Source organism: Hibiscus syriacus, unplaced genomic scaffold (genome assembly GCF_006381635.1).
Source record: "Hibiscus syriacus cultivar Baekdansim isolate YM2019G1 unplaced genomic scaffold, ASM638163v2 tig00110013_pilon, whole genome shotgun sequence".
NCBI classification, from domain to species: domain Eukaryota; kingdom Viridiplantae; phylum Streptophyta; class Magnoliopsida; order Malvales; family Malvaceae; genus Hibiscus; species Hibiscus syriacus.
This window is the reverse complement of record NW_024062563.1, coordinates 4207470-4220557: the sequence shown is the minus strand read 5'-3', so window position 1 is coordinate 4220557 and position 13088 is coordinate 4207470. Positions and strand designations below refer to the sequence as shown.

The following is a 13088-nucleotide window of genomic DNA, read 5'->3' as shown; positions in this document are numbered from 1 at the left end:
TTACTCTCCAGTCCTCACATATCTACACTTCTAAAATATTAAACCAATATTTTGTCAACATTTCAATCACTTTTCACAGCAATCTCAATCACTTATAAAATTTCAAAACCATATTTTTCTCTCACTTATTCCAACGTAAGCTTCTTTGAAATCAAGTTTTTTTAAACATCAATGCTAAAGTAATCTTAAGTTGTAGCACATTTTTTTTATCATTTCAGGACTACAGTTCATATTCTAACTACGGTTTCAGCAATTGACTCAAATCGGCCAAGTTTCAAAAAGATTTGCCCTCAACTAAAAAACTAGAACTGAATCTTATTTCCATATTTATTAGCCTAACTGAAAAAGGGGAAATAGAACTTTGAAACCATGTCTGGCCAACTTATCGACTCTAAATCCCCATTGTTGACTTGACTTGCTGGCACAATAACCAGTTCATAACTGGATATAAAAGCCAGCGCAAGTACTCCTGATCCAACTTGTACATTAAAGATATAAACTGAAGCAACCATTTCTATAGTTTGCATATTTCAAGAAAGGGCTAAAGTAAAACAGATAAATCAGAATCGAGCAAGGACCTCTTAATTTGAACCACAAAAGAGTTGAGAAGCTAAACCATCTGCTGCTACACTGCTACTAAACATTGCAACTAGAACAAAGGACTCAATACACAGATGCTGTACATGATAAATATTGTTTATCATGTAAGTAAGAGTAGTTCTGCATGACATAAAACTTAACTTACTGACAAGACATTTCGATTTCATTTGGGACGCATTCTGTGGTACCTGAAACCTTTCGGTTGGAAAGCTCTTTAAGACGTTTAACTTCGTTCTCCACATCAACCATTTGTTACTCAGAAGAGAAGCCCCTCCTCTTCTTCTTGTTTCAGACGCTGCTTTTCTATTTCCCTTGTGCTCAGAACTAACCCCCCAGACCCAATAACATCCTTGTAAAGTGGTTCATCAGGCAGGGGACAACGTACTCTATACTCGGTAAAAGCTCTGTTTGTTTCCTTCAAAGCCTTTCTGTATCCATTTAAAAGATCTTCCATCACCTCCTCTTCTTCTTGTTTCAGACGCTGCTTTTCTATTTCCCTTGTGCTCAGAACTAACCCCCAGACCCAATAACATCCTTGTAAAGTGGTTCATCAGGCAGGGGACAACGTACTCTATACTCGGTAAAAGCTCTGTTTGTTTCCTTCAAAGCCTTTCTGTATCCATTTAAAAGATCTTCCATCAAATAGAGCTCGCGCCCAAGCCTATACACCTCCATCTGTCTCTTCTGCTGCTCTTCAAACTTGGCCTTCTGCAAATGTTCGATTAGGTTATCCCTCCGTTGCAGCTCATGGAGCAAAACTTCTTGGTTCATACTGGAATCTCCACAAGCTTGTTCTTTTGCAGAATACAGCATTCTAGCTTTCTCCATCAGATGCTGCATTTGACCAATGCATATATCAAATTCAGATGACTTGTCCCATTGCCCATCAGTTCTCAACCTCTTATTGCTAGCATTCAAAGAATTACGAGAAATATCATTTTCATGATCAATCTCTCTCTTGTTACTATTACCCAGAAATGACGAGACACCAGGAACTGTTTGCGCATCAACCCTAGATACAAGAAATTCTCCTGGTGAGTTATCGCGAATGTGCAACCCTGTTGTAAAAGAGAGATTGGCGGCTTCCATTCCTTCAAGAAGATTTGTTGAATGCAGACCCTGTAAATTGTCACCGTTTGGTGAAATAGGAAAGCCTTCTCCATGTTGAACCTGTTGTTCATCTTGTTCTTCATGCTGCTCCTCTTGTTCCTCATGTTCCTCTTCTTTTACTCCCTCTTCTCCCTCTCCCATCTCTTCTTCCTCACCCATCTCTACTTCCTCACCCATCTCTACTTCCTCTTCCTCCACCACATCAACATCACCAAGATCACACTGTCTTAAGAAATTCTCCCCGCCGACATCCATATGGCTGCCTCCATTCAATGCCATTTCACCAGTCGAGTTCATCCTCCTTACTTTCCTCACAATCCATAACATCCTCATTCCTAACAACAGCATCCTTTCAACACCGTCCTTATTCATCAAATTATCCTGCCCACAGTCCTTTCGGAAACCATCCTCATTCTCAAATTATCCTGCCCACCAAGACTCAACTCAATATTATGTTCCTCCAACTGCGATCCCTCGTGAGATTCATTAACCAAGTCAGAAGAAATCTTGAAATCCCCATGAACATTTTGCTCTTCCTCTTCCTCCTTGGCGTCATAGACCTCATTTCGTGGTTTCTCCAACAGCATCTCTTCCTTCTGGAATTTTATCAAACATTGCATATGCGAGGCATAGTAACAATTCTTTAAATTGGGAGAAGCCATGAGCTCTTTCTCAACCATAAACCAAATCAAACCAGCCCAATCTACCTTCTCAAAATTGCATTCTTTTATCATTTTGGTCCAGGTCATCACCTCTACTGGCATCATCCACGTATCCTCGTGTAAAAGAACCCAATTTGACACAAATTCCTCAAGACAGCTTATCGATTCCTTCGACTCTTCAATATCGCTGCTATCCTTATCCTTCTTCTTAGACAACTTCAAGGCACGAGCCAAGTCGGCCCGGTTGACCCCAATGCGCCACCCATTAACGTAGCTACAACGAGATTGCGAGTTGTACGTAGCGATTAACTGAGCGATGAGATCGGTTCGAAGATCTCTGTCGAATTCCAAATGAACAAAATCCCACAGACCGAGTCGCTTCAAGAGCTTTTCGTGCGACGAAAAATCAAAGGTTTTGTTGGGGACGAAAGGAATGGGCTTTAGGACTTCACTCAGTATCTCCAGCTTCTTCTGGGCCTTTTTCTCCTGAGCGCGTCGTTTCGTGGCCGCCTTCTTCCTTTTAGGACCGCCGCCACGGCGAAAACCACAGGGGTGGTGACGTGTAGGTCAGTGTTGGGTGGAGATGAAGGAACAGACAAATCTGGGTCGTCTACATGAGCTTCTTCTTCGATCAGATCTTCTTGACCATCAGGTTTGTGTTGGGGTTGAAGGGCTTCGGGGCATAAGGCTTTAGGCGAATCCTGTGGTTGGTCAGGGTTAGGGTTTTCGTTGGGGTCTGGTTGTGGTTGGTCTGGACAATCAGTGGAGGAGGCCATGGGAATGAAAGTGAAAATTTGTATGGGGAGAAAATCAAAGATCAGAGACGACTTACAATTCCGTCACTAAAGCTTTCACACCTCCACCTTAATTAAATAAAAATAAGGTTAAAATACATCAAAAATCTCTTTAATTTTAAAATTTTTGAAAATATAAAATAATCATTAAATATAAAATACATCCAAAATATCTAGTTCTACCTCTATATAAGTGATATCTACCTCCATGTATGTGTAGAATCCTCTTATTTTTAAAAAAAAAAAAAATTTAGTGATCAAAAATGTCTTATAATATACGATTTTAATTAAATTTTTTTGGATTTACAAAAAAAAACCAACAAATTTGTAACATGATTTCAAATTCGCAATACAAACTCCAATTTCGCAACGCAATTTCTAAATTCGCAACGTGAATTTTGAATTCGCAACACAAAATTAAAATTTGCAACTCGAACATGGAAATTTTTGCAGCGTGAATTTCGCAACACGAATTACCGATATAGGTAAACACAACTATTCGTAACTCAGTTTTCAAATTCGCAACTCGAATTCGAATTTCGCAACGCGAATTTCGTTTTCGCAACGAGAATTTTGCAACGCGAATTACCAATATAGGTAAACACAGTAGAAAAAATCCAGTAAAAAAACCGAATTCGCCAATTTGAAAACTGAGTTGCGAATTTGGCAAATTCGTCTTGCGAAATGTAAAATCTCACCTCTTAAAGAAAAAATAATTTCGACGGTTCGTTTGTTTGGTTAAAATTAAACGAACGAACGAACATGAACATATCCTCATTCGTGTTTGTTCAATTCATTTACAGGCGTAGGTTTAGCTGAGTGATTCATACGTGGACTTAGCAACTAGATGTCCCAGGTTGAAAACTCTAGTGTATTTATGTCCTTTTATTTCTCTCTTTAATAGGATGATGACGTAACCACCATATTAAACTAAAAAAATCTTCTAATCATATTGAACTAATTGTGATTAGTTACTTACTTTTAAAATTGACAAATATCAAATTATTATTTACTCACGATTTTTTCTTTAAGAGACGAGATTTTACATTTCGCAACACGAATTTATCAGTAACTTAATTTTTAAATTATCGAATTCGAATTTTTAACCACCTTTAGGAGGATGAATCCACCGGTTCGAGTTTCTCTTTATCACAACAATGACTTTTGGTCCTTCTTGTTTTTGAAGATTTGTTTTTGAGCACCAATCCTTTATTCGTCTTTTCTCCGGCACCAAGTCGGATATTTCCTATTAGTTTAGCATTTCATGTCACCTCAATAATATTTCATGATTGTTACATGTTTTTAATAAATATAAAGTTTAATGTCTATTTCATAAATTTTAAAATCTTAATGAAAAATTAAATCATTTTAGTAAATCTATTTGAATTTTAACATATTTTTATATTAGTGATGTATATAAATGCACATCAATGTGTGTCACTCACTCTAAACTTATCTAGTTAAAGGATTGTATCTATAAAAATATGTATTATTGAGTAATCACATTTGGTCGATTGATTAAGTTATTCATATTTATTTCTTTATATTTCCTTAAATCATAAATTCGGATTATATTTAGAATTGACTTAATATGCTTAAACTATATTGATTTTTTTAAAGTGGTGCCTAAATATTTTTGGTCAATCTAAACGTCTAACGTTACAAACGTTACATTTTTGTGTCTCTATATTTTAAAAAACTCTGTTAAGTGGCGTCTCACATTATAATAATTTAGAATTTTTTTAGTTAAATTTAAAAATATAATTTCGTTTAAAAATACATAATTCTTAAAATCTTAAAAAAATCCTAAAATTATGAAAACCTTTATTTCAATCCCTATACCCACTACATCACCGCCGTTTGCTGTCGTTGCCACACTCGATCGAACCTCTAACCGACGACAAGATGAAGCCAACTACCTAAAACCTGACGAATCTCGACGTTTAAAAAAGTTTGAAAATCGCGACACCCATGCGATTTGGTGAACCCAATAGCAAGAGCGAATATAAAGTCGGTGACGACCAACAATGGAGGCGACGACGTCGGTGACCAACAAAGGAGTTAAGGTTAGGATTAGGGTTAAGTTAGGGATTTGATATTTTTAGTGACTTGAAGTTTTTTTTTTTGTAATTAAGAGAAATTAGGTTTTTTTATAGATAATATAATATTTAAGTTATTTTAAATAAAATTTTCAAAATTACATGAATACAACACGTGTCATCTAAGGGCTATTTTAACGGCTATTACGATTGAAACACCAAAAATGTATAATTTATAACGTTAGACACCTAGATTAACCGGAAAAAAAGTTTAGGCACTACTTTAGAAAAAAATTATTTTTTAATGCCTTTAGAATTAATAAAAAAAGTGTATTGTTAATAACTAAAAAAAATTCTAACTTTTAAAATCATAGGATAGTTTTAGCAGTACTTGGCCATTAATTTTTTTTATAATACCAGCCAGTCTTTTGTGGCAGTCTTCTAACGGAAACTGAATGGATTCATCTTCACCATAGGCAAGCAGCACAGTAGTTCACTCACACAAGCTTTTGCAGATTATTTCATGCTACGCAAATATAACTCGAATTACAATGCTACTTTCCGTGTATAACATGAATTTAGAATCCTGAATCTGCCAGCATCTGCTTTTATATAACAAGAATCAAACGTTCCCTACAACTATTAGCTTGAGCAGCAGCAGCAGCAGCAGCAGTAATTAGCAATGTACAGGTGCTACGCAAAACAAACCCAACTTCTCCTAAGCATTGGATACCACATCTTATATTATACATGATAGTCCACATCAGATTGCCCTGCTGGCACTCTTCAGTGGCTAAATGGCTGGTGCCTCTACGCTTCTGAGCTCGAGGCACTCAAGAGCTCCACCATACGCACACCTAATGCAACTTCAAAAATCATAAAACAGAATCTGCAAAGCTTCAGGATCGCAATGGATCATCCGCACCCTACTCTAAATTCTTAGATCAGCCACTGGAAAAGCATAGAAAAAACACCACATATTAGTAAACACAATGCTTGTATTGCACCAATAGTTGGAAGTTCAAAAAATCATTCATTTGATACTTGTACTGCACCAGGTCTCCACCATATACTTAACAACCATCTTCATCATAACAGACAGAAGCAGCAACAGCATAACTAAATCACATCCAATCATAAATGGGTTCAATTAAATGGACAATATGTTTTATTCTCAAATAAATGTGTTCAAAATCATAATGGACAAGCAGCTCACCACAAAATAACATGCACCCACCCAAAACATAATTTACCAACTGAGAAAGAAATTCAAAGCCAACAAACAGAGAAAATGAACACAAAAATATTTTTATGAAAAAGGATCTCAAGTGAATCTTTTGCTCCCAAAATGAACAGTGCCGTTCTAGTGGTGATGTTGGATCTCATTCATTTTCTTGGCATGGTAAATGATTACAACACTTTAAAGCTTTCAACTACCTTTTGTATCCCACAAGAAACAGAAGGATACAGCTAATGACATGGCATGCATTTTTTCCCCATTTATGTAATGCAGAATGATGGTACACAAAACCCAGGGCTAGGCATAGTTATTCTCAAGACCAACATATCAAACCAAAACAAGTCAGAACAACATATCACTGCAAACTAGATCAGAAAATTTAGTAAGAAAGTTGGCCAAAATAACATGGTTGACTCATTATTCAACAACGTTGAAGATCTTCTATCACCAGTTGATTTCAATCATACAATTTAATGAGCATATCCAGTCATAAAAGTCGCAATAATATGAATCAGTTCTGCTCCCAAAAAAGATGCAAACTCATTTCATCCATTGTAGATATCCCTTTTGCCCAATTAAAAGAAGGGGGAAAAGAATGTTAATATGGAGGTGTTAGACCAGTGAGGACAAAACTACAAATGAGGACATTTATCTCTAAATTGGGATTTGGGATAGCTCTTATAGAAGATAAGTTGACAAAAAACCACTTACTATGATTTTGCAACAAAATATAGACTGAGGGATGTGCCTATTAGAAGAAAGAAGCTAATTGATATTCTGCCAAAAGATTTAAGCAAAGACCAAAAGAGAATGTGTAGAGGTGAAAAAAATGATACGGAATTATTGGAACTTCAAGAAAGGAGAATAATTGATATAAACAATTGGAGGATTTGTGTATGTGATCTGATGTAAATTTTTCTGTCTTGATTCTTGCCGCTGGCCCCAAATATGTTGAGGCTAAGGCTTGTCAGTTTGGTTCAAGGTTTAGAGTCTAGAGTTTAGGCAATTGATAAACTACCAATTATTTAAAATAGGAAGAGCATCTGAGACAGTGTTTTAAAAGGCGCGAGACGCCCTAAGGCGATTAGCTACCCGAGAGCCTCAATTTTTGAGGCGTTTTGAGGCGAGGGATTCACGTACGCGAGGCGCTTAATTTTACAAAACATTTGTAAATATTTTATAACCATACCTCAAACACAAAACAACTTAATAATTAACTTAATAAGCAAAAACACCAAGTAGCATATGTCATATTGTATCTCAAAAAGATAAATAAAAACATCATCGATAATCAAAATGCCTAAAACTCATCTTCATCATCATCGTCATCAACATCAATCCCAAACACCTACTCCTCCCCCATCATCTTCGGAAAGTCTAATATCTTGTTCCATCTCTTCATCAATCAAATTTAGTCCAATAGAGGGCCTTCTATGAGTGGAGGTTTGGACAACACTCTTTCCTCTATCTCTTGAGTTTGAACTTCAAATTGATTAAAAAAATCATTATTATGAATTTAAAATTTAAAAAAATAAAGTTCATGTAAATTAAATAAATCAACTTGAATTTGAGTTTGGGTATCTAAGCAAACGTAAAGTTTAAATGGTAAAAATGCACATTTTCCTTGAGAAAAAAACTCAAAACTAAGGTTGATGACATGGCAGGAGTGATAGGTTGTAAAGAGAGAGGAGAGAGGATATATCATTCACCCCACAGGAAATATAAAAGGATAAGCATATCCATACTTCAGAAGTGAAAATCGATAGCAGTATTCTCCAATCCCTTGCTTCAAAATCACCCCTATCAACCAACCCTCTTCTTCTAAAACCCTTGTCTTCGCCAACATGTAATTACCTACCTTTTCCTCTCCGCCGCCGACGGTTGCCAAAAATTTATTGTACCAACAACAGCGCCGATAATAGCAATGAGGCCGCAGAACCACCAGTTCCACCGCCAGTAAGACCGCCGTCAGATGCTCTTCAAATCCGATTCAAAAGAGGGTCAAGAAGGCGTCGGTAGCTCCGGTAAGAAGGTGCCCGGGGAGAAAGGCAAAGGATGAACTCAAAGGCTGTAGTTGAAGTAACTCCGAAGAAATGGGAGGAAATGAGCATGACAAAGTAGGCTTTAGAGTTGTACATTGGAGAGAAGGGTTTGCTGTTCTGGCTCAACAAGTTTGCGTATGCTTCGATTTTCATCGTATGGATAGTTTTCCGGTTTGTTGGACCTGCTCTCAATCTTTACCAACTTGATTTTCCTCCTCTTGCTCCCACCTCCATGTTCAACGGTTCTTGATCCATACCACACTGATATCCATATGTCTGAAATGGGTCATTGTACGTGAATCGCTAAAAGCATCGGCTCGTCGCCTCTCGCCGCTTCCGACGACTGAATCGCAGCCTCATGTACTCGCCGCCGCCTTGGTGGTCGGAGGCTTTCTTCTAAACGCCTCGCCTAGCGCCTCAGGCGCGCTTTTTAAAACACTGATATGAGAATCTACCACCTTTAAGAAAGAATCTACCCTTTTAACCACAATTTTGATGCCTCTATTGATCTTATAAACCCCACTCTCTCTTTCCAAGATTTGAATATTAACCTTCAAGTTGAAGCCTCGCAAAGGAGTTGCCTTGGGTCTAAAGAACCAGAATTCTTTACTTGGTCAAAATTTAATTCATGTTCTCACTTAAAATATAATCCTTCCCCACAATGATAGTTACCACCGTTTTCATCAAATGCCACTTCACAGTTCACATTATTCAAACGAACCATAATATAAATGAAACTCAGCACAATTCTACTGCAGAAGATGCCACTTGAAAATGAGCAAATGAAGCCAATGAACATTGAAGAATCAAATCAAGAATTTTTGTAAGAAAGGAACATTTCACCATACCTGAATGAAAGAAAAAAAATTCAAGACCTTGGTGAATGTCCAGCATCAGACTTAGATTTAGATGCTGAGGAACTTTCACTATCAGAATCTGCAACAAAATTATGTATGTTAAAAACATGACAAGGGAACGGAGGGGGAGAAAAGAAAAATAAACCTAGTTAGAAACATATTATAGTACCACTTGATGAAGACCCGGAATCACTGCTGGAGCTACTTGAACTACTTGACCTACTAGCATTATCTCCATGTTTTTCCACTTCAACGGTTGATGCAAACATATTCTGCTCGTCTGTAGATAGAAATAAGAAAATTTACTTATCAGTCCAAACATGCATGAAACAACCAAAACACCATCAATCTTATAATGTGAAAACTTACTAGTTGTGGCTTCCTTTGGCATTTCATCAACCAAAGCAGGTGTTGGGTCTGCAACTAAATAAAATATGAGCATTCAGCAACTCTCGGTAAAAGATTATTTCATAAGAAATTATGACAAAAAAATATACCTTCTCTTGTACAGTCTGCCCTGCTTTTGCTCTAGCTTGAATGGCAAGTTCAGCTTTTCTCTTTTTTTTGCTTAAACTTTTCTTGTAGTTGGTAATAAATCTATCTAGCTCCCAAAGTGTCTCAGTATCCACACTGTCAATGTCCACTTCAATTTCATTGTCATGCTGGAAGAGATCCGAATTCCTTTTTTTAATAATCTGTACGATATTGTCCAGCTTCTCTGAAGGCAAACTCTGAAGGTTGGTGCTAAGCTTCTGCTTCTCTTCATAAGTCATGTCCCTCTTATACGGATCCTTTGCCTTAGGCTTTTTTGGAGTAGGGATCCTACCTGAAGGAGTAGTAGCAATGAGTTTTGGTCTCAGATCATCAAGGACCATCATTGAATTTGGTCTATCCAGAATCCTTCTCATATCAAGTGGAGGGGGTAGCATTGGAGGTGCCTTTCTTGGAGTCGGCGTGGCAAGACTAGTTTCATATTCCATTGCAAGCCTCATATCCCGAATATAGTCTGCCTCTATAGCAGCCCATTTGTCCTCGAATATCTATGATAACTGCTCAGCCATTATATGAACATCTTGCCCCTTGGGATTATATGTCATAGCATTGTGAAATGTTAGTCTCACATCCTCTGCAAACTCTCTAGGCGATTTGTACCAGTTCTTGTTAAGCCTTGATTTCACAGTACCCAAATCCGTGGGATGCTTAATGATACTATAGTAATCATGCAAACCCAAACCTTTGACATCAACAGGGGCATTAAAGACCCAACCATGCTTATGCTTCATTAGTCTTTCAAGCAAAGGGATACAACTCTTAAAGCACTTGTTACCCATACCAAACCCACGATTTAATTCACTTCCTCCATTCTTCTTCCCATTTAATTTCAACTTTTTGTTACTCTCTGCTGGGGGAAACTTATCTTTCGCAAGCAAAAACTTTGAATTCCTATAGAATTGGTTTGCCTTAGGCATTCTCTTCTCCTCCTCTATATTTTCACTTACAACCTGACTATTCTCCAAGACAGGAATATTCAACTGGTTCAAAGGCCTTAATTGCTTGACAGGCTCCTGAGGAATACTGACTGAAATCAACTCTGGTTGAAGCCTCTTGAATCCATAATCAACACTATCATTCACGGGGGCATGGGAATTACTAATTTGCACTTCTTTAACCTCAATCCTCTTCATCAAGTTCCTCACCAAATCAAGCTCACTCTCCAGCTTCCTCCTCAATTCCCACATCTCCTGCTTAGACCTTGAAGCCAAATTGATCTTCACCCTGTTTTCTGAACCCGGCTTCAGAGCTCCATTATTAGCCACAACATTTTGCTTCTTAAGACTTGAAGAATCATCTGACACTGCAGTATCTACATGGGGAGCAGGCTGTTGGTGAGCTGAATCCCTATGCTCCAAAGAAGGAGGCTGTTGGTGAGCTGAATCCCTATGCTCCAAAGAAGGAGGCTGTTGGTAAGCTGAATCCCTATGCTCCAAAGGAGAAGGCTGAGTTGGTGCTTCAGCAGAGTTATTGTTGTTGTCATCACTGTTACTATTGTTCTTGTCATTTGTGTTGTCCTCATTCTGCACAATTGTAGGGGCATCGATTGTGGTGATGACACTGTTGTTCACAACAGTGCTGCCAATTTTGTTGTTTTCATTTTCGTTGTTGTTATTGTTGTCGTTGTTGTTGTTGTCCGCTTTGTTGTTAATGATGTTGCCTTCGCTGCCATCCTTGGTGGTGTCGATGTTGTTGCCTTCGTAGCCATCCTTGGTGGTGTCGATGTTGTTGCCTTCGTAGCCATCCTTGGTGGTGTTGATGTTTCTGTTGTTCTTGTTGTTGCCTTAGTTGCCATTCTTAGGGGTGTTGATGTTAGTGGTGGTGTCCAGAATATTGTTTTTCTTGGGACCCTTAAACGTTTTCCTGGTGTAAACCTTGTTCTCCATGTACCGCTGCCTCTATCTGGTTTCACCATCTTTTCCTTCTCCAACCGCCGTCCCCGAAGCCATACATATATTAGGGTTTAAAACCCTAATTTCCCCCTTTTCGAGACTCCAAACGATAAAGGAATCAATTCCGATCAATCAGAACTAGGGTTTAACCACCTCCGCTCAAAAAACCTAATTTAACCTCTCCAAGCTTGAGATTTTCCAAATTTCTAACCACCAAATCCAAGATAAACACGACAAATCTAAAGAACGAAACCCCTTCTCGATCTACAAAGTAAAAACTATAATCATCCTTATAAACCCTGAACCAAATCAAACATAACAAAAGAAACAGGTAAAAAGACAGATTTCTCAGCGCCTTACCTTGGCCGGTTCGATGTCAGATCTTCCCCCTCTCTCTTTCTCTCTCTAAGAAAACTCTGTTCATTTTTTTCTCCCCGTAATTTTTTTCTTTCTTTCTCCCTCTATCCTTATCTTACAGGTGTACGGTGGAGCGTGCCCTCGTGGTTCCAACCGACTCAATAGAAGCGTGTGGGTGCATCGAAAAAGCCGTGCTCCGGAAGAATCATATCGAGGATTGGGAGGTTTGACTCACGCTCAGCAATTTCACGTGTTTCACACGAACCAATTAAAAGACGGAATTTGGGGAGCGTCCGAGTGTGAATATGACGTAAGATTGAAGTTATTGGGTTGGATTAGAGAGGGACCTTTAATTGTGGGGTTTCATATATTTTCCTCAGACGAGGAGATGTGGTGTGTTGTTCAACCGCTAGGGTGTTTGGTAAGTAAATGTTCAGAGAGTAAAGACATGCGCCTCTCTTGCTTTGGTATACTGGAATGCTTGATTATTTCCGGAAAAGAGATTTTTAATTTGGTTTTTCTATATAATGGGATTGGTCAAATTACTTTTTTTCATTATATTTAATGTAATTTTTTTAATTAATCATTAATATCTGATTTATTGACCGATTAATCTATATCGGGTTTTGCAAAAGTATATTACGGGGTCGATCATTCCATCCAAATTTATTCTATACGCAAACGTCACGATTGGAACCTCTGACAAAAGCACCTAGGAGTATCGAATCCCCTAAACTATACAAAGATCATGATTTACAACATTCACATTTGATTAATTGATAAAATAAAATATGTCACGTTATCATTATGCAGATGTGACACATGCCACGGTATCAACTTTAGTGATGCATGACATATAGTAATTAAACACATGTAAAAATGACACGTCATAAACATGTATTGATCGTTAGTCAATTAACGATTTCCTCCCAACAAATAATAT

General features: G+C 37.8%; 1 protein-coding gene and 1 pseudogene across 1 annotated transcript; both read right to left on the bottom strand.

The window, feature by feature from the left end:
• Nucleotides 1-549: 549 nt before the first annotated feature.
• LOC120212613 lies at nt 550-3148 on the bottom strand (annotated as a pseudogene).
• Nucleotides 3149-5751: 2603 nt separating this feature from the next.
• Nucleotides 5752-11347, bottom strand: LOC120212612 (transcription factor GTE4-like; the record flags this gene model as incomplete). Its single annotated transcript, XM_039210861.1, is given in 5 exon segments — nt 5752-6156; nt 9336-9423; nt 9514-9624; nt 9714-9767; nt 9842-11347. Coding segments are annotated over 5 exon segments (1779 nt in total), but the record flags the coding sequence as incomplete, so codon positions are not given.
• Between the last annotated feature and the right edge of the window lie 1741 nt (nt 11348-13088).